Source organism: Eretmochelys imbricata, chromosome 3 (genome assembly GCF_965152235.1).
Source record: "Eretmochelys imbricata isolate rEreImb1 chromosome 3, rEreImb1.hap1, whole genome shotgun sequence".
NCBI classification, from domain to species: domain Eukaryota; kingdom Metazoa; phylum Chordata; order Testudines; family Cheloniidae; genus Eretmochelys; species Eretmochelys imbricata.
The window spans coordinates 48,277,687-48,299,949 of record NC_135574.1 but is presented as its reverse complement, the minus strand read 5'-3'; the positions used below and the strand labels follow the sequence as shown (position 1 = coordinate 48,299,949).

General features: G+C 41.7%; 1 protein-coding gene and 1 long non-coding RNA gene across 2 annotated transcripts in view; one reads left to right on the top strand and one right to left on the bottom strand.

Annotated features, from left to right (window-relative positions):
- LOC144262008 (uncharacterized) overlaps positions 1-22,263 on the top strand; it is a 34,634-nt gene that overhangs the window by 12,098 nt on the left and 273 nt on the right. The window lies entirely within an intron of this gene.
- On the bottom strand, positions 314-22,181 carry BEND6 (BEN domain containing 6). Its single transcript, XM_077811443.1, has 6 exons — positions 22,062-22,181; positions 20,882-21,059; positions 18,814-19,031; positions 12,873-13,065; positions 9,073-9,211; positions 314-590 (listed from the first exon to the last, which is right to left on the bottom strand). The coding sequence occupies exons 1-6, from the start codon at positions 22,179-22,181 to the stop codon at positions 314-316; spliced, it is 1,125 nt and encodes a 374-aa protein (XP_077667569.1).

Below are 22,263 nucleotides of genomic sequence, written 5' to 3'. Positions count from 1 at the left end.
TCCATTATCTGGTTATTGAGAACATTTGTATTATTTTGGAACAAGTGTTAATCCATTCTGAACTACAGTAGGACATGCATATATTTTATAATATCTTAAATCTGAAGATATTGAAGCATTTTGAATTTTTTTTCTATACTGTGGGATTTTAATTACAAATCAGAAAATTGGCCCCAGACCTCTATTCCTCTTCCAGTATCTTTGCCAACTGTTGCTAGGGTCTGAACACACTATTAAGTGTCACTTCTGTCTGCCCATTTTCTACTGTCCCTATCCTCCAGTGTCTGCCTGAACTGCTATGAAGGGTCCACTTTTACTTCTTGTCAGAACTCCTGAAATCCTGTCTGGAGCCCTGGTTGGAAGTAGGAGCTGGTGAGTTTCTGCCTTGATGAGACTCCATGCTGAAAGAAGTTGGTGTGACACCACTTTGCTGAGCTTGTGTGCTGTGGGGAGGAGGAGCCAGAGAGCTGTCACCATGCTGAACTGGTGTGGGAGAAGCCAGTGAGTCATCATCCTGCTGCTCTTTTGCACTGGAAACAGGAGCTGATGGGATGGTGTCCTGAGTATTGGGAGGAGGAGCTGGCGAACCACTGTTGAGACAATTAATATCTAAACAAGGGGTTATTGAAAATAGTTTTGAGACTCTTACTGCAGCAGAGTCTGTTTGTTTATTTAACTTTAGCTCATGTCCTCCCTTGGCACTGTCTTTTTTTCCTTGTGTCTCCTCAGCCTGATGGTTTTCAGATGAAGTTTTTTTCTCTCCGCTTAGGACCCAGTAGTGAAGCATTTGTAGATCTGAATTGTGGCCTGGATTTTGATGTGTTTTTTTTTATTTGCTCCCTGCTGTGCCACCAGAATGAATTGGTTATTGGCCTGTGCATGAGTTGTTACTGTAGCATTGCATTATCTGCTCTATTTTTCTTGGACTCCCTTCCCGGCACTTAATTTTGGGGACGTGTACTGAAGGGGCTACAGGTCTACTGAGAACTTTTAAATCCCTCTTTTCTAATTCTGGAGTATGGTTTTACATTCTCAATTGATCATTTTGGAAATAATTATCCTGAAAATATTTTTTCCCTTTGGGTAAGCAAATTTTACATTAATGGAAATCTGGGCAGGGCAATGGCCTATATATATATAATAGGAGAATTCAGAGGTTCATCTTGTCCCTACTGCCCAAATATAATATTACTGGAAACTGGTATCCAATCTTTAGTTCTTAGAGGACACCTCAACTAGCACTGTTATTTTATTTATGGCTTCTTCCTTCGTTGTTGTAACTGAATCAGTATAGACTTGTGTTTGACCATACAGATGTTGGAAGCACTTTTAAATCAGTGTTGATACAGCTGTTTTAGGGCCAGAAGACTTTAGGAACCAGTGGCCAAAGAATAAAAAAAGACATTTTCGTCTTTAATTTTGTGTATGGCCCAATCCATCTAGGATATTATTACTAAGTACTTTTTAAAGGAAAAATAATCTACATTATAAAGATACTATGATAGTTAAGTATATAATACTCTTTTTTGTTAATAAAATAAAAATAACAGTACTTAGCTCTTATACATTCTGATCAGCATCCATTGGATTAGTGGAAATTTTACCATTGGTTTCAATGAGCATTGTATTGGATATAAATGCATTTTTTAAAAGAGATGGTAAGTATTATTTAAAAATACTTACTGCCAAAAGATCTTCCCTTTTAATTATTAAAAAACAATTGGGAAAGTTATGATGGTATTATATCTAGCACCACCTGCCATAGTTTCAGGAATACTTGTATCTTTACTGCAGCAGAGGAAGCAAGAAAGCAGCAAAGTTTGTGGATCATCAGGCCAGAAAAAAGGGATGGATATAAAAGAATCAATTCCCTGCCATTGCAGGGGCCTTGGGCATTGGTACACTTTGATCCCTCCTATTCTCTGCCTGTGGCATGTGATAGATTAGTATTCTGTGGGCTGTAATACTTTGGTCTATTTTCAGTTCTTGGGTTTAGTGTACTGGTCTGGGTGGTGTTGGTGACCTGTGATATTCAGGAGATCAGACTAGATGATTTGGTGGTCCCTTCTGGTGTTAAACTCTGTGAGCATTCAGTACTCACAATGGAGACCAAGTGTGTCTCCTTTTCTTATAATGTATATAGTGTTTATATTATTTTTCACAACCTGTGTGAATTTTTTAAAAATATACTTTCCAATTTTCATTTAGTTTTATAACATTGTTTGAGGCTATTGCTGCTTTCATGAAACAAAACAGAATATTACAGTGAACTGACACATGGTTTGTAATACAGCTAACAAAGGGCTAATCTACACATGAAGATTAATCCAGAATAAAGTAGTGTGTGAGTTTAAAACAGATAAACTATTTCTGATTATCTCCATGTGTAGATGCTAATATTCCAGAATAAGAGTGTTTTATCCCAAATTAACGTAACCCACTGTGAATCCATTTTGGAAGTGGATTAAGATTATTTGCAATAAGGCACTATTCTTATTCTCCATCCACAAATGGAGTTAATCAGGAATAATTTCCCATGTAGACAAGCATAATGATTGTTTTAAGGGGCCTTCTCATCCTTGGGAGAAATAGCAAAAATATACAATACAGTAAGTTGTATTCTGTCCTTGCTGGTGTATTTATATTTTTTGGGTTATGTGTTGCCTTACTGGTTATCCAGTGAGGGGCCTTGGGCATTGGTACACTTTGATCCCTCCTATTCTCTGCCTGTGGCATGTGATAGATTATGGAATATGGAAATTCTTTCACTTGCTATTATCTCAGTGGTTCTTAAGTAGTAAACTGGTGGTCAGTGGAGCACTTCCATGAGGCTTGGTGAGTAATAGGTATCATAATAGATTAGTGCAGTGTCTGTTAGTTTTCAAGCTTCTTACAATTTATAGTGCAGTCACATACTGTAATAGGATTTGGATTATTATTGGACCAATTAAACTACAAAATATAGAGTACATCTTTTTATCCTATATGGCTGCTTCATCTCTTTCTTTTGTTGGATATTTCTTTTAGCATAAATTCAACAGTGATCATATTTATAGAGGACACCAAAACTGTAGGGGCAGCAAATACATTATCCATACAGCTGATACTGTTAAACTCAAGCCTCCCTTCCTGGGGTTAATCTTTATTCATAATTAAAATAACAAAACCTTAAGGCAAGACTGCAGTTACCAGTCTAGTCCTGAGAACTGTGTGAGTAAACCCCAATAACCAGTCACAGAATTGCACGATCAGGGTCACAAGCCTAAGTCCCAAACCCTCCTGAATGGGGAGTATGGTCTGTCTCTGCTGGAAGTCCTACTCCTCTGTGGATCCCCTCTTTTGTCTCAGAGAGACTCTAGCCTTTTCCATTCCTTAGTGAAGCAAATGAAATCCACTTGTTCTGGATAAAGAGCAGTCAGCAGATCAGCTCTACACTTCCGTACATGGTTTTATAGCCAGACAACAGATTACAGTTAGATTGCCTCAGAATTCTATCTTCTACCTGACTAGAACATTGTAGGGTGAGATCCTTACCTCCTCTCCAGCCCCTTTACACCAGATACAAGGAACAGTGCAGCATAAAGCGTTCCTAAGGCTATGTCTACACAGCAGTGTAAACCTGGGCTTGAGCCTGGGCACAAGACTAATCCTCCTTGCACCCACCCACTAACTGTATTAACTTAGAGCTCCCAGGTCCCACTGGATGGTCCGAGACAGTGTTAAACTGGGACCTAAGGTCTGAGTCCTATTGCTTTCCTGTGTGCTTGACTCAGGTCCTGGAAGTCCTCCGGGTGTATCCCAGAGTTCCCTGCGGCAGAACAGCAGCACTGCAGGCAGCCAGAGCAGCGACTGGAAGTGCCGTTATTGCTTGGCCAAGCGCGCTCCTCATTCCTGCTCCTCTCGTGGTGGTAGCTCCAGCTCCTCCTGGCTGCTGTGCAGAACTTGCCCTGAGCAGGGAGCAAAGCTGACAAGTGGGAGGCAACTCCCAGCTGCTAGGACGTTGGGGTCCATCGCTTCTTTGGCTGTGCTGAGCCAAAAGCTCCGCTGCTTCCCCCTCCCTGCAGGGGAGCCACTTGGTTCCTACTCCACTCTGTCCCTTGCTCCCGGACCCCCCTGGGGCTGTGTGTGCAGAAGGACCTGGACTGTATGCACTGTCAGGGTGGTGAGTGGGAGCCAGCCCCAAAACCTCCCCACAGCCTCCCCTGGTGGTGGCTCTGGCTCCACCTTGCTGTGAGGAAATTTGGGGGCTGGCTCTCACTCGCCTCCCTGGCAGTGCATGCAGTCCGGGTGCTCCTGCACACACAGCCCCCTGGAGGGCAAGGGGGGGGGGGCAGAGAGCGGAGCAGGGACCAAGCGGCTGCCCTGAAGGGAGTGGGAGCAGCCAGGATGTTGGGGGTCGCCCTCCTCCCGTGCTGAGCTGGGAGCTCTTCTCCCTCTCTCTGGAGGGCAGCTGCTTGGTCCCACTCCATTCTCTGGCCCTTGCTCCTGGCCCACCCTGGGGCTATGTGTGCAGAGGTGTCTGGGCAGCATGCACTGTAAGGGCAGAGAGTGGGAGCTAGCCCCAAAACTTCCCTGCAGCCTCCCTGGGAATCCTTTATCCCTGCCTGCCGGGGTGCAGCAGGAGCAGGTATAAGGTTCCCTGGGGTGTGCTGGAGCACACTGTACTGCACCAGACTGGTGTGTGTGTGTTTTTCCTCTGTTTTTCCATGTTTACTTTGACTCATGCCTGTGCACTGCAGTGTGGACAACAGAGCCCTAGGTTCGAGCATGGGTCAGAAAATTCTTAACTGAGGGTTAAAATGCAATGTAAATGATCAAGCCCAGGGTTCCCTGACCTGACTTGAGTCCCACTTACCCTAGGCTTACATTGCTGTGTAGCATATCCTAAAAGTCTTGTATTTGGTTGCTGGAGTTGGTGCAGATCAAAGACAGCTGTATGGCTGCTTTCTAAGGGCCCATTTGTAAGCCCTGGTGTAAAGGGCATGCCAGGGGTAGGACTGGTGAATGTAGAGATGTGTTAGAGGTGAGACCATAATGTACAGTATTGCTCAGATAAGATTCTGAACAGCACTGTGGTTCACACAGCAGCGTGGGGATGCTGCTGTAACATAGACAAGCTTCCAAGGTGGTCTAAATTATGCTGGGGGCCACTCCACTGGAGCAGCCCAGGATCAGGCAAGTCCTGGGCTGTGAATTCTGTGCTGCCCCTCTTAGAGGCGCAGCACAAAATCTCACCTTCAGTGTTTATTCATAGATAGGAGTTGACAATAGACTATATATACTTTACTGTTAATGCTTTTATTTTTTCTCTGGGACCAGTGAGAATTTTGTATCTGTGAGTTTTTGGTGACTATGGATTGTGTAGTTTTGTTTGTACTACATTGTATGTAATCTCTGTTTTACTACCACACAGAATGTCTTGTAAAATATTCAGATCAATAAAAAGTAAAAAGCCCAAACCCTCGATGGTTTGTCGCTTTGATCAATGTAATATGCAAACTGAGCTACAGAGGATGAAGGTCTGAAAGAATGACTTAAGACTCAGAGATGGAAAGCTGAATTTTGAAGTGGTAGCTACAGAAGAAACAATTGAAACCCCTCTCCCAGATCGAAATATGCCCCCTCCAGCGCTACACTTAAGTGAATAAAAATAATTTTCTTATTATGTTTCAGATGTATTTACTGCCTGCTCACCTGCAGCCCCACTGTGATTCCCCAGAATCCCCTATCCAAGGCCAGAATTTTCATGGCATGGTGCCTCTGTCTAAGTAGAGTATCTGTGAAACCCTGATTTTGTTTAGTGATACAAGTTATTAACATGTGCTGGTTGATATGATATTGAATTAGTTTCCAAGGTATCCGTTAGATTGTAAACTCTTTGGAGCCCGGCCCATTGTTTGGTTATAGTCTTAGCGTTATATATTATCTAGTACAGATGGCCCCTCCAGTCCATAAATAGGGCCTCTTAGCACCACTGCAATACAAACAATGAATAACAATTGAATAATATATTCAGTAAAGCATTTCTGATAAACTTTAGAACTATTTGAATAGAGCAAAATACACCTGGAGAATAAATTATGTGACAAAAACCAGTAAATTTGTCAATACCTTTCATTAATATTATATGACTAACTCTATTTGGTAAGGGGTTCCTTCTAATAATGAAACATAAATTTGGCTCATGGTGAACTTTCAGTCTGTGAAAACATATAACAGTGTTTCTGTCACTTTCTGAAAGGTTTATAGATAATGCTTTGTAGACTGTGATAGTTTGTAACTGCATATAGTTTTTGTTACACAGTATCTAGATTTATGTAGATATTACTGTTCTTGCATTGTTAAGGCATACATTGTAATTAAGTTAGGGAGAAGAAAGCAGTTAACAGAAGACTGAATTCTGCAATAATCTACTAGATCTGAAAATGAAAAACATCTAAAGCAGAGGTGGGCAAACTACGGCCCACAGGACCCTCCTGCCTGGCCCCTGAGCTCCTGGCCCGGGAGGCTAGACCCTGGCTCCTCCCCTGCTGTCCTCCCTCCCCTGCAGCTTCAGCTCACTGCGCCGCCGGCGCAATGCTCTGGGAGGCTGGGCTGCGAGCTCCTGGGGCAGTGCAGCTGCAGAGCCCGGCCTGACCCGGTGCTGTGCGGTGGCGTGGCTGGCTCCAGCCGGGCAGCGCGGCTGTAGCACCGCCAGCCACCGGTGTTCCATGCAGCGCGGTGAGAGGGCAGGGAGCAGGGGGGGTTGGATAGAGAGCAGGGGAGTTCTGGGTGGTGGTCAGGGGGCGGGGGTGTGGACAGGGGTTGCGGAGGTTAGAGGGTGGGGAACAGGGGGGTTGAATGGGGGCAGGGGTCCCGGGGGGGCAGTCAGGAAGGGGGGGCTTGGATGGGGTGATGGGTGGCAGTCAGGGGCAGGGGTTCTTGGGGCGGTCAGGGGACAGGGAGAAGGGGTGGTTGGATGGGGCAGGGGTTCTGGGGGGCCTTCAGGAATGAGAGAAGGGATTGAATGGGGCAGCAGGGGGCAATCATGGGCGGAGGTTCCGGGGGCGGTCAGGGGACAGGGAGCAGGAGGGTGGATGGGGCAGGGGTCCCGGGGGGGCTGTCAGAGAACAGGGAGGGTTGAATGGGGCAGGAGTCCGGGGGGGCGGGGCGTCGGGGTAAGAAACAGCTGGGGGGGAGGGGGCAGGCCATGCCTGGCTGTTTGGGGAGACACAGCCTCCCCTAACCGGCCCGCTATACAATTTCCAAAATCTGATGTGGCCCTTAGGCCAAAAAGTTTGCCTGCTCCTGATCTAAAGTGAAGTAGGGACCCCTATAGGTTGCTCTCAGAAGGTGGCTGGAAACATAGTGAGTTTGCACTTGGTTTGGTATGCCCTATGGTTTTGGAGTGTGGTGATGCCCTATTGAGCAGCTGTCCTCCCAGCCCTCTCCCTGGCTCCCTAGTCATGGTTCCAGTTCCTCATGGAGCTCTCACAAGAAGAGCTTCCATGAGGCTGGAGGAGAATGCTGAGGAGCCAGTTTCCCATGCCTGTGGAAAATGAGAGGAGAATTTTGACCTACAGATTTTATTACTCGGGTACTTTGTGGCAATCCTACTCTATCACTTTTAACCCAACTGTAACAAGGACAGTTACAGCGCTAAAACAAAAATCCTTATACCACAATGCATCACAGTTAAAAATAAAATATTCCAGCATTAGTAACATATTTTTTTTAATTGAATGCAAAATGCCATGCAAATAAACATGGCCACTCAGTTTATGATAGTGCTTTGAAGACTGCTTGAGGAATCAAGAAGGCCTAGTGGCTTGAAACACTGGGGTGTGAATCTTTGATACAATTCATCTTGTCGCTGCAATAACAAGATCTTTGGCACAATATAACAGCTCTGATAATGCCTAATCAATATTTCACATAAATTTAAAAGGTGGTGTGAGTCACAGGTATGTAGTATTGATGCCGAAAAACAAGAGGAGTCTGACAGAAGTACTGTATGCAACACAGATGTGTCTGTTCCATTGGGCCTTTATGTGAATTGACTTTTTAGTGGTTGACAGTGATGTAGGAGAATGTGGACCTTTGGGAGGATATTTCTTTCCAAAAGTCCTAACGTAAGGTCAATAGTTTTGTCCCTCATTAAAGAGATTTTCTCCAAAAATCTCCACTCTTATTGACTTACATAGTGTCACATAGGTCTCACTTTCTATTAAACTCTATTTGTTTTGAATGACACCTGAAAACATTGTAATAGAAATTGCTGACTTCATTAAAAACAGGGACAGGTTTAGTATTTTTAGACCATACCTATATATATATTAACTGAGAATAATGCTAATCATTATTAATAGTGCCTATATGGCATTTTTATCAGTAGATCTCAAATTGCTTTATGAAAGAAGTCTGTGGAGTGGGCTAAGAGCAGGAGAAACTACACCTGGAAGGATGGTGTTTCTCGATGACATAATCCCCTCCTCAAAAACACGGGTCTTTAACACGTAAATTAATGCAAATCCTGTCAGTATTATCTTATCCAAGTAGCAGGGGTTTCCCTATCATAGCACTAGAAAATCTTGTTGAAGCACAGAACTTCTGACCCTGTGTCTTTTGGATGTCCTGAGATCTGTGCAGAACTTGAGATCCACTGATGTTGGGGGCTGAACCTTGTGGAAGTTCAAGTCTTATGCTTTTAATTCATATGAAGGGGACAAAATGGCTTTGTAATAGGAAGACTAAATAATGTAGACTCTATAATAGACATATTCATCAAATTAGTCTGTTACTGATTTTGAGGATGTTAAATCTTCTCTCTTTTCTTCCCTTAACTTACTTGCCCTGTGTGGTCTGTCTAGAATGAGAAGTCTGGTTGTGCTGCTATGTAAATAAAGAGTACTTTTGTATTTTGTAAAATTTATACAAGGATATGAAAGGATCTCCATATTGGGCAACTGTATCAATATGAACATATATATGAAAGATAATTTTGAGATGACTTTAGTTTCTGTTACTGCAATGACAGAGACACATATTGAAATACATTTGGGAGGCAGGCTTGATTTTTTTTTAAAGACTTACCAAAAGCTATGCTTCTGAAAAACAACTGAATTAAGATCTTTGCTTAAAATTGGCTTCTTGGTGCAATTGTTTAGCTTTTGCCCCATCATTCTCCTAATTAAAGCATCATCTGTATTTGGAAATAACTGTTTTGTGATTCCTGCAAAATAAAGAGATGACATTTATGGGATCTTCAGATCAGGGCCAAATCAGGGAAAATATTAAGTGTATGATCCAAGTTACATTATTTGGGCTTATGAAATTTAAACATCCAAAAGAGACTTATTCTACTCTTTTCTGTATTTGGCCTCTTTGCTCCCCTTGCCTGGTTTACCAATTTCCGGTCTGGTTTTCTCCTTCCATATTGCCAGTCCTGCTCTAACTTTGTTGGGCAACTCAGAAGGAAGTCCCATGACCTTGATGACTTCCTGTACTATATACTTCCTATATATACTCTGCCTTTCTTCCTTTATCTCTGTTCTCTTCCTGGCCAATTAATCCTAATCCTACCCTCTTATCCACTCTCATGACAGCTCTTCACCACCTTGGTCTCTACTTACTTCTTCCTCTTCCATTTCTGTTCCTCCTGCTCTGTGTGCTCAGGAACTGACTGACTTCTCTGAATGCAGCACTCACATGACCCAGCAGGAGCTCTCTACTTCCTGCTCCCCTGACTACCTCATCATCCTCACGTCCGCCTTTGATTTTATCTTCTTTTAACCATGTGTCCCACTATGAAATCTTCTAGCTTCTATTTTCCTGAAAACTCTTTGATTGGCCAGCTTGTTCCTATCACCTCAAACATCCTAAAACATCTGACTTGCTCCTTGTTCCTTCTCTGTCTCTTATCAGTTGCTCTCGCTATTTTGACTCCTTCCCATCTGCATTCAGTCATATTGTTTCCCCTCACCTAACGAAATCCTCCTTTGACTCCTGGTCTCTTTCTATAGTCTCCCTTTATTTTTGAGCTGCTTGTCATCATCTTTCTTGCCACTTCCCTATTTGGGGTCAGTGACTTTATAATCTTTTTCCAAAGTTCATGATTTTATGCCAGGCTGTCAGGCAGATTGATCTCTCTGAGGTACATTGATATTCAGTCCACATACTGAGTCTTTGTTCTCCCCCTTGGTCACCTTCCAGCCACAATTATTTCAGGAGCCATCCTACTGATATAACTCTCTGGGTTCTGCTGGATATGCCCATACTAAAATAGCCTAGTCTCCCTCAACTTGTCTTCAACTGGAGCAACTCACATTAATCCCCTTCTAAGATCATTTTGTTTCCTATCACAGTGTTCAACCATTTGACCATCTCAACATCTTCATTTCCGTGGTGGGGAGCATGCTAATTTCCTTTTCTGTGGCTGTCCAAGTCTCTGTTCTGTACATTAAGGTGGGTTGAATTACATTTTATACACTCTAGCTTTTACATAAGAACAGCCATACTGGGTCAGACCAAAGGTCCATCTAGCCCAGTATCCTGTCTTTCAACAGTGGCCAATGCCAGGTGCCCCAGTGGGAATGAACAGAACAAGTGATCCATCCCATCGCCCATTCCCAGCTTCTGGCAAATAGAGGCTAGGGACACCATCCCTGCTCATCCAGGCTAATAGCCATTGATATACCTATCCTCCATGAATTTATCTAGTTCTTTTTCGAACCCTGTTATAGTCTTGGCCTTCACAACAACCTTTGGCAAAGAATTCCTTTTAACTTTATTGGCATCTTTTTGTCATAGAGAACTGGGGTCAGTGCCTGCCATTTGCAACATGCAGCTTTAGTACAATGCCTAGCATCTTTCAGGAAAGAACCAGAGTCAGCCATTGATCCTAGGAATTTAAATTTTTTCACCCTTCTAAGCTCTCTGCCTGTGATATCCTTTAAGGTGGGTCCTCCCTCCTCAGGCATTCTCTACTGTAGCTCTATTTAGCTTTGACTCTGGAACTCATTCCATCATACGTATCCTGGATAAGATGGACATATCCTTCTGGCACACTTCTCCATGATTGTACACTTTTTCTAGGTTCACAAAGACCTTACCCAGTGACTATCTCTTTTCTCTGAACTTCTCCATGAGGATTCATAGTGCAAATATAACATCAATTGTGCTCTTTCCCAGCATGTATCCATGCTGACTCATCCAAACCATTCCACATATCTTCAAGCTGCTTGTATAGCTGTCTATTCTCAGTGCCTTCATTCCCTCTCCTCCACCCCCCTTTACAATTCCCTCCTGTTTGACTTCTGCCCACTCCATTCCGCTGAACCTGCCCTCACAACAGTCACTAATAATCTTTCCCATTCCAAGTCCAAGGTCTGTTCTCCAAACTCACTCTGCTCAAACTTTGCTGCTTTTAACATAATCAAATACACACCTTTTCGTAACACACTCTCTTCCTTGGGCATGCTTAGCTGTCATTTTCTTCTTACCTGTTTGACAGCTCCTTCGGTGCTGCATTTGGTAGGTCCCCCATCTCCTCTCCCCAATATGCTGGTGATTCTTAGGGGTCTATCCTTTGTCCTCTCCCCTCCTGGCCCTCTCCCCCCACCCACTGGCACTTGGAAAATGGATGAGGTCACCAAGACCTCTCCTCTTACCTCTGTTGATGGCTCCTCAATCTACCCACCTTATCTGTCCAGGCTTGCATCTCTTCCTAGCTCTCTGATACTTCAAGAATGGCCTCATGATTTTTAAAAACAAAACATGGAAAAGACCTTCTAAATCTTTCCTCCTACAAACACACTTTCTCTATCACTTTTGACAACTCCAACTTCCCTGTCACCGAGTGCTAAAATCAAATAAACAAACAAACTTTGGAGTTATCTTTAGCTGCTCTTTTCTTCTTCTCAACTAAAACTAGGCAATTCCCTTATCTTGTCATTCCTCCCTCTATAACACTTCTAAAATTTACCCTTTCCTCTCCACATGTGCTGCCAAAATCTCATTCATGCCATGTCTCTATCTCACCTACGCTACTATAACCTCTTTCTCTCTTCCCAGATTGCTTCTCCCTACTTCAGTCTAGCCACCACTTGACAGCTAAAATAACCTTCCTCTCCTGCTATTAGAACCAGGTCACTCCCTCAAGTCTCTTCACTACCTCCCTCTCTCTTTTGGCATACATTTCAAACTCTTTGTCCTCCCTTTTTAAAATGACAACCAGCTCTGCCCTGCCTACATCTCACTGCCTGTTGCTAACCATCTTTCCATCCTACACTTAAAAGAAACAAGGTAGGACAAATAGTTAATCTCCTGCTCCCTCTCTCACATTTGGGTCTTTTTTTTCCACATTACTCCTTAAACCTGAAATGAACCACCCTTTCATGGGCACCAACTATCTTCTGTCTTTAAACCCTTCTATTAAGCCCTACTTTGTTTCTCTTGCTTTCCATTCCTGTGCCTCACCCAATCTTAACCTCTTTCAAAATATCAGAACTTATCACATTCACTCACTAAAGAATATAGCTGGCATTATTTATATTTATATACACTCTTGTCTTCTCTTTGCCTACCCTTTCCTTTGTCCATTATCTTCAGTCTATGTTTGACTACTTTAGGTGGTATTTTTAGTTTCCGTAGAGCACCATGCAATATTACAGTGCTATATAAATGTTTAATAATAAATATTAATAATCCAAAATCCACATAATAGGAACAAAAGATATTTTGCTTTTTACTGATTCTTCATTTTTAACAGTAATGAGATAAATGTGAAAAGACCAAAACAAATAAAAATGAATTAGTAACATGAATGTGGCAGTTCAAAGTGTGATGAAAAATGAGACACAGTGCCATATCAAGTAATATAAACTAGTCATCACCTATGATTTCCTGAACTTCATTCTGATTCATTGCTGGTTTTGCTGCTTTATCCTTCGAAGAGGAGGATTTTGCACCTGTCAGACTATGCGTGGCCATGTATTCATGTGTATAAAGGGCTTGCATCAAATCATTTATAAACTTTTGAGGCTTGCTCTTGTTACAAAGGGCAATCTGCCATTTTTCAATCTTGAACTGAAAAATACAATAGTCATAGACATGACTGTTCTAATCCTCACAAAATACAACCAAATATAATCATACTTTTCTTAAATTTTTTCCCCAACATTTTAACATTTTCAAAAGCAGCATCTACACCAGTGTACTCAAAACTGGGTGCCCAGTTGTGTGCACATCTAATTTTGGAACTGCACATATAAAATACATTTTGCAGATACAAGGGAGGGGCCAGATTGTGGCGCCTTACTCATGCTGGTGAACGTTTTCTCAAGCAGGCTCATTGGTTTCAATGGAACTACTTGCCTCCGTAAATGCTCACCAACGTTAGCAAGAGCTCCAAAATCTGGACCTAGGCTATTAGCTATCTAATGCACCTGCTGTTTACATGTAGAAATCAGAGTACCCTGAGCATGTGGGCAAGATTCACCAGCCAGATACCCAGGAAAGAATTCTCTGTAGTAACTCAGATCCCACCCCATTTAACATCCCATCACAGGCCATTGGGCCTATTTACCATGAATAGTTAAAGATCAATTAATTGCCAAAATCATGTTATCCCATCATACCATCTCTTCTATAAATTTATAGAATTTAATCTTGAAGCCAGATAGGTCTTTTGCCCCCACTGCTTCCCTTGGAAGGCTGTTCCAGAACTTCCCTCCTCTGATGCTTAGAAACCTTTGTCTCATTTCAAGTCTAAACTTCCCGATGGCCAGTTTATATCCATTTGTTCTTGTGTCCACATTGGTACTGAGCTTAAATACCTCCCTGGTATTTATCCCTCTGATATATTTATAGAGAGCAATCATATCTCCCCTCAGCCTTCTTTTGGTTAGGCTAAACAAGCCAAGCTCCTTGAGTCTCCTTTCATAAGACAGGTTTTCCATTCCTCGGATCATCCTAGTAGCCCTTCTCTGTACCTGTTCCAGTTTGAATTCATCCTTCTTAAACATGGGAGACCAGAACTGCACACAGTATTCCAGGTGAGGTCTCACCAGTGCCTTGTATAACGGTACTAACACCTCCTTATCTCTACTGGAAATACCTCGCCTGATGCATCCCAAGACCGCATTAGCTTTTTTCACGGCCATATCACATTGGCGGCTCATAGTCATCCTGTGGTCAACCAATACTCCAAGGTCCTTCTCATCCTCTGTTACTTCTAATTGATGCGTCCCCAGCTATAACTAAAATTCTTGTTATTAATCCCTAAATGCATGACCTTACACTTCTCACTATTAAATTTCATCCTATTACTATTACTCCAGTTTACAAGGTCATCCAGATCCTCCTGTACGATATCCCGGTCCTTTTCTAAATTGGCAATACTTCCCAGCTTTGTATCATCTGCAAATTTTATTAGCACACTCCCACTTTTTGTGCCGAGGTCAGTAATAAAACGATTAAATAAGATTGGTCTCAAAACTGATCTCCGAGGAACTCCATTGGTAACCTCCCTCCAGCCTGACGGTTCACCTTTCAGTATGACCCGCTGTAGTCTCCCCTTTAACCAATTCCTTATCCACCTTTCAATTTTCATATTGATCCCCATCTTTTCCAATTTAACTAATAATTCCCCATGTGGCACCATATCAAACACATTACTGAAATCTAGGTAAATTAGATCCACTGCATTTCCTTTGTCTAAAAAATCTGTTACTTTCTCAAAGAAGGAGATCAGGTTGGTTTGGCACAATCTACTTTTTGTAAAACCATGTTGTATTTTGTCCCATTTACCATTGACCTCAATGTCCTTAACTACTTTCTCCTTCAAATTTTTTTCCAAGACCTTGCATACTACAGATGTCAGACTAACAGGCCTGTAGTTACCCGGATCACTTTTTTTTCCTTTCTTAAAAATAGGAACTATGTTAGGCAATTCTCCAGTCATACGGTACAACCCCTGAGTTTACAGACTCATTAAAAATTCTTGCTAATGGGCTTGCAATTTCATGTGACAATTCCTTTAATATTCTTGGATGAAGATTATCTGGGCCCCCTGATTTAGTCCCATTAAGCTGTTCGGGAGTTTTGCTTCTACCTCAGATATGGTAATATCTACCTCCATATCCTCATTCCCATTTGTCATGCTACCATTATCCCTAAGATCCTCATTAGCCTCATTAAAGACTGAGGCAAAGTATTTATTCAGATATTGGGCCATGCCTAGATTATCCTTAACCGCCATTCCATCCTCAGTGTTTAGCAGTCCCACTTTTTCTTTCTTTGTTTTCTTCTTATTTATATGGCTATAGAACCTTTTACTATTGGTTTTAATTCCCTTTGCAAGGTCCAACTCTACTTGACTTTTAGCCTTTCTCACTTTATCCCTACATGTTCTGACCTCAATAAGGTAGCTTTCTTTGCTGATTTCTCCCATCTTCCACTCCCTGTATGCTTTCTTCTTTCTCTTAATCACCTCTCTGAGATGCTTGCTCATCCAGCTTGGTCTACAACTCCTGCCTATGAATTTTTTCCCCTTTCTTGGGATATAGGCTTCTGATAGCTTCTGCAGTTTTGACTTGAAGTAATTCCAGGCCTCCTCTGCCTTTAGATCCATAAATTCTTCAGTCCAATCCACTTCCCTAACTAATTTCCTTAATTTTTGAAAATCAGCCCTTTTGAAATAAAAAACCCTAGTCGCAGATTTTTTTTTGTTTATCCTTCTATTCAGTTTGAACTGAATTAGCTCATGATCACTTGAACCAAGGTTGTCCCCTACAACCATTTATTCTATGAGGTCCTCACTACTCACCAAATCAAATCTAAAATGGCATCCCCTCTTGTCGGTTCAGCAACTACTTGATGAAGGAATCATCAGCTATCGCATCTAGGAAAATCTGAGCCCTATTATTATTATTAGCACTTGTCCTCCAGTCTATATCTGGGAAGTTAAAGTCTCCCATGATCATACAGTTTCCATTTGTATTTACTTCATTAAAAACATTAAAGAGGGCTCTTTCCATATCCAAATTAGATCCTGGCGGTCTATAGCACACCCCAGGCACTATCACAGGGGAGGTGCTAGTAGTTTTCTTCCCCAATGTGATTTTTGCCCAGACGGACTTGGTCTTATCCATTCCATCGCTTCTTATTTCTTTACATTCTACCTCATCATTGATATATAATGTTACTCCACCACCTTTACCTTTATTTCTGTCTTTCCTAAACAGCACATACCCTTCAATACCTGTAGTCCAGTCGTGACTACTATTCCACCATTTTTCTGTTATCCCTATAATATCTGGTTTCACTTCCTGCACCAGTAGCTCTAGTTCCTCCGGTTTGTTACCTAGGCTCCTCGCATTGGTGTAAAAACATCTTAATTTTTGCTGTTTGGCCTCGCTCACATTCTTTACACAATTAGGCACAGACATTCTACAGCCAGTATGACCTATTAGACTTGTATGCACACTGCCCTTTCTCCTTATGTCCATTCTCCTACCCAGGGCTGTATCCTTTCTTACTTTGTTTTCTTCCCTCTCCATGCTAAAATCCGGTGTGGAGATCACCTGGACATCTCCCAACCATCTCTTCTAAATTCCTAGTTTAAAGCTCTCTTAATCAGTTGTGCCAGCCTCCATCCTAGAAGTCTATTTCCTTCCCTACTCAGATGAAGTCCATCCCGAGAGAACTGTCCTCTGTCCATGAATGCCTCCCAGTGGCCATACTTCCCAAAGCCCTTCTTATAGCACCATTGCCTGAGCCATCCGTTGATAGTCATAATCTTGTCACACCTTTGTTGCCCTTCTCTAGGAACAGGCAGAATCCCCTGAAGATCACCTGAGCCTTGATTTCCTTAAGCGTCTTCCCCAACCTGGCATAGTCTCCCTTGATACGTTCTAGCGAGAATCTACCGGTATAATTTGTTCCCACATGAAGGACGATCAGTGGATTCTTTCGCACTTTCTTTAGGATCCTCTTCAACCTCAGGTCCACATCCCGTATCTTAGCACCTGGAAGACAGCATACCCTTCTATTCTCTGGATCAGCTCTGGTTACAGGCCTGTCCATTTTTCTCAGTAAGGAGTCCCCGATCACGTAGACCTGCCTTTTCCTGGTGACGGTGCAATTCTCTGGTTTATCCCCTGTTCCCTCTGGCTGCAAGTTTTTTCCATTTCTATTCTCCCTTGTAATCCTCTTCAACACATCCTGTATCCTCCAGGGGCTCATATTTGGCATAGTCTCCATTGACTCTTCCCCTTTTCCTGTAGGACTAGCTGCTCTTCTCTTCTTCCTTGCCCTTCCACCTTCAGTGACCACCGCTGAGCCCCTCCTTCATTTTCCAACTTTGCAAACCTGTTCTTGAGCTCTATTTCTCCTTCACTAGCCTGTCTTTTCCTCTGCCTGGTTCTCTTAGTCACATGCTTCCACTGTCCATTTTCTTCACCCAGAAGTATTCCCTCAGGGTTCTTCAGTCCTGCTTCCATCTGCAAGTCTGAGCTTTTCCCTTCAGCCTCCTCATGTCTTTGCTCCATAATCTGCTCGGACCCCCTTCTAAACTCAGCCAGACTTTCCACCTGCATCTCCAATCCTCTGATCTTTTCTTCCATCAGCTCTATCAGGCGGCACTATGCAGATGAAACTCTTTCCAGGAACCCCCTCCAGGATCATGTACATACCGCAGCTTCCACATCCAGTCATCTTCATTGTGTCTTCCACTACATGGGTCACCCCCACTGCTGCCTCTGTATCTGTCATAGCCTTCTCACCTAATCCTGTTAATCTGGGAAACACAAACCACACCAAAATACCAGCACCAACAGCAAAAACAAACCCCAAACAAGCACCGCAATGCAAACTCCCCTTTCAAACTCCCCTGTTTACCGCTCTGTTTGCTGGCTCTCGTGCCGCTGCAGCTGTTTATGCCACTACCTGACTGGCTGGCTACCTTTATAGGACCCCTAGTCAGAGAAGCCCCACTCCCTAATCAGGGCTCAGCTTCTCTCCCAGCACATTTTGTACATAACAGTTGTCATATTTAATAAAATCGTCATCTCTTAATAGTTTTGAATGGATTTTTCTTGATTTAGGGACATGTGAAATACAATCCATACAACTGATCTGTATGGACTGGCATGACTCAGTACATAGAAACGTTTATGTAAATTATGAATGCAGAAACTAATGGAGTTATTCTTTAATTAAATCTTTAAATTGATATTTTTCTTGTACAGATTCTGTGCCTGTGATCTCTTGATAATGCTCTATTACTATAATGGAACATCTGGGACCCAGGTCGCTCCATCCAAAATCAGAGTAACTCCAATTAACTTCTGGCCAATCTCTTTAACATGGACAGAAAGACACCCTTTCCCCCTCATTTATTTATTTATTTATTATTTAAAAAAGAAAGATTTAGACCTCGTTTCATAACTTTAAGGTCATATTTTTCCCTCAGCTGTTTGAAGTCAATCAAAGTCCCCCATGCACAGCCAAGCATAGGATTTATTGAAATTGAATTGAAAAGCATTTCATACTGATCCATGCTCTCCTCACCCAAAGACATGAAAATCTAATGAAGTCAAGGGAGTTGCAAAATTGCACCTGAGGGCTCACTGTGATTCACTGTGTCTAATGGGAAACCTCTCACACACAAAAGGATAATGATTATTTATTAATAAATTCCTCAACTTTCCTAATTACTGTCTGATAATAAAATTATCATTACTGAGGTTTACTTTTCTTTACATAGTCTCAATAAATGTTGCAATATATCAACTTTTATTTCACTCTTATTGCTGAAATAAGCTTTCAGCTAACCTGTTTCTCAGGCTGTTGCTCCTCTTCTTCCATGTTCAATGCTATCGGTGAATTGGAGTTACTGTGGATAGTTGCATATGAATCTGATAAAGAACTGTTTGATGCTTTCCAGACAGTGTGTGAATGAATACTGGAGGCAGATGTGGTCACTCCCCCTTTGAGCAGGGCCTCAGCCATACCTACCAGTTCCTCAAAATGTGTGACTGCCTGTGGCAACACTGAAATTAGAAAGAGTAATCACTAAGAATAGCCACTGATGCTACTAAACTTTGGTTTAGTTTCATGTATACAGGTATTTTTGTAACCAAACTCTTGTCACAGTAGTCAAAAGAACAGGACTTGCAGTCTCCTTCTAGACCAACCCCAGCAATCAGCAGAGATATCATTAGAATGCTGCTTCCTTTTTTAAAAATTCCTTCCCTGCCCTGTCATCAAATGAACCCCACAATGGAGATCAGGCTTCCAGCATAAGCAACGTGCTAGCTGTCTGTGGATTGATAAAAGGAGCCATTGGTTAACACATGCCCACCGTAATGCTGACCTGGCTGTTTTTCTTACACTGTTTTCTCAAAATATGTACAGCACTACAAGATTGAAGAGTATGGGCGAAATTCAGAATAGTTAGAAGCAGGTCCAATTCTATTCACTAGAATGGAGGTATGTCTGGCTGCATTTGACCTTTTATTTCTTGTTATAAGAAATCCTTGAAAATGTCCCCTTATTTGGTCAACATATTATTTACACAGATGAGCTTTTCTGGAGTGAGTCCATTACAGAGATTACATTCAGTGGAGTGGCAAAGCATGATCTAATGAAACACTGTAAGAGATAAAGAGGAAGCAAAAAGCACAGTAATTAAACTAATAGAAATTATACAGCAAAGGGGAAATGTAAGCATTCAAGAGGAAAGTAGAAATTGACCTAGCAATTTAAATGCAATGGACAGATATTAACAGTCTTTTACTGGACCAATTTCTGCTGGAGAGAGAGTAAGCTCTCTCTGGGTAAGCGCAAAACTTGTCTCTCTCACCAACAGAAGCTGGTCCAATAAAAGATATTACCTCACCCACTTTGTCTCTCTACTATCCTGGGACCAATACGGCTACACCACTCTATTAACAATATCCGATTCAACCTAAAATATTAACAATATCAGATATTAACAATATCAGATTCAACCTGAAAAAATCCTACTGATACATTTAGAGAAAAACAATCCAGAACACAAAGGTCAAATGGGTGAGGGAAGACTGAAACAAAGTAACAATGAGAGAGGACTAGGCAGACAATGAACTGAATTGAATATGTGCTTGCAGCATCATATGGTGACCAAGGGGAAAAAAAAGCAATGTTATACTGGGTTGTACATTCGGTGGCATCATGTTACTGATAAGGCAGGTGACAGACCCTATTTAAGGAACATTTGTTCATTTACATTTTGAGTGCTGCATACAGTTTTGGCTGCCCATATTAAGAAAACAACAATGAATTGAAGAGGGATCTAGAGAAGGCCAACTAAGGTGACTAAAGGCTTGGTTAAAAGAGCTAAATGGATATAAATTGGTTAAAAGATTACAAGGCATCACTTAGAAATAACTGATGATTTTCAAAAGGAAGAAATTATTTGGTTCAGGGATGAATAATTAGAAGTTAAGGGATAGAACTAAGTAGCGGAAATTTAGAATATCAATAATTGCCGAACAATAACATCAGGTAGACTTTGGTCAGTGGAGACCCAGTTGCTGGAGTTATTCAAACTTGACCTACACTTATACAAAGCACATGAAAATGTTCTGTGAGGAACAATCCAGCTGATTTAACCAGTTTTTTTTCCATCTTTAAACTCAGTGATCTCACAGTCTCTTTTTAAGTTGATTTCATCTATGGGCCAACTGGAATTAAATGCTGTAGTCATACAGAAATGACTTTTTTTTACTAATTTGGGGCTAGATCTTGACCGATGCTTCAGCACTCACAATTCTCACGTAAGTGTCCTCACAACAATCAGGACTTTATGTGCTTTCAGTTCTCCTCTTCATCAAAAAGTGTCCATTTCCCCACAGTTTACCTTGAAGCATGACCAGTGACTGCCGTAGGCGACAGTTTTCTCTCATGGTGTCTGTCAGTTTCCTTTTCAGACTTTTTATTTTGGCACGTAGTTCCACTTTGGATAACTGAAACAAGGGCTCCTCATCATCACTACTGCTTTCGCTGTACAGAAAGGCATTTCCAGAATACGGTTCTCTCTGAAAAAAATAAATTGGGCTAAAAAGCAACAACAGAAAATAAAAGTATCTACTATTAAACTGTTTGGCTAAAGGAGGATATTCTCTTTACAAAGACACACAAAATATAAATATGAGTTCACCTTAATAATCAACTTAACTAACATTGATACTGTAATTCAACTAACTGGTTGACTACAATATTAACAATACTTAGCTCTAATACACTACTTTATATCTCCCAAGCACTATATGAACATATACAAAGATAGCATCTTTCATCGGCACTAATTCACTTAAAATTTTAAATAAATTAATTTTTTTTAAATGTGAATCTCAGCTTTGTTGTGCTGCACAGCTGCAAATTACTGATGACAAGATGTTTTACCTGTTTGTTAATTAAAGATGTTTCAAGTTGACTCAGGATGTTGGCAGAGGCAGAGGCCTGTAATGATTTCTTTCTTTTTATACTCTTCATCATTTTCCCCTGAAAATAACCACATGATAACACATTTGCACTCACATAGTGTTTTCTATCAGAAGATTTCATTGTACACTACAAACATTTATTCATTTTGGCCTTACTATGTCCTTTGAGTAGAAAAAATATGTCTGTATCTTTTGTCAGTTCTGAGATCCATGGATTCTCCTGAGTAATTTGCAGATCTCACTCCATGGCAGACTTCAGAAGCCATGACCCTTGCCCACTTTATGGTGTTGTCAGAGCCCTTTCTCATTGGGGATGATGCAGTGTAGGTGCACAATATCCAAAGCTGTGAAGATTCTACATACATTTTATCCTTCTGCAACTTCTGATAAGGATGGAGGGAAGATCTGGACCCGTGTTATCAATTACCCCAACATGTCATTGAGCTAAGGCATGATGTTAAGATTGCCTTTGTCTCCACTGCCAACATACACATACTGAAAAGTCACGAGCAATGCACTGGAACATTATATTTATATTAGAGCATAAAAGTAACAGGTTCACACTTGGGAAAACAACAGAGACTGAAAACCCACCTGCCCTTTGTCCAGGTCACTATCTTCACTCTCTGAGAATATCATCTCAATCCTCTTCCTCTTGCCTTTTCCAACAACTTGTATTTTTGTAATTTCATCTGCCTGCAATATCTTCTGCATCATCTCAACTAGCTCTTGAGGGTCATCTGAAGTGGAGAAAAGAGAAGTCCAAGCAGATGATACTATTCTGCTAGTCAGCTAG

Coding starts and splice junctions, on each gene's coding strand:
- BEND6 (XM_077811443.1), bottom strand. CDS start 22,181: ATGCAGAAGATATTGCAGGCAGATGAAATTACAAAAATACAAGTTGTT. Junction 21,060..22,061: donor GTGACCTGGACAAAGGGCAG/GTGGGTTTTCAG, acceptor TATTTTTTTCAG/AGAGAACCGTATTCTGGAAA. Junction 13,066..18,813: donor AGCAACAGCCTGAGAAACAG/GTTAGCTGAAAG, acceptor TGTATTTTTCAG/TTCAAGATTGAAAAATGGCA.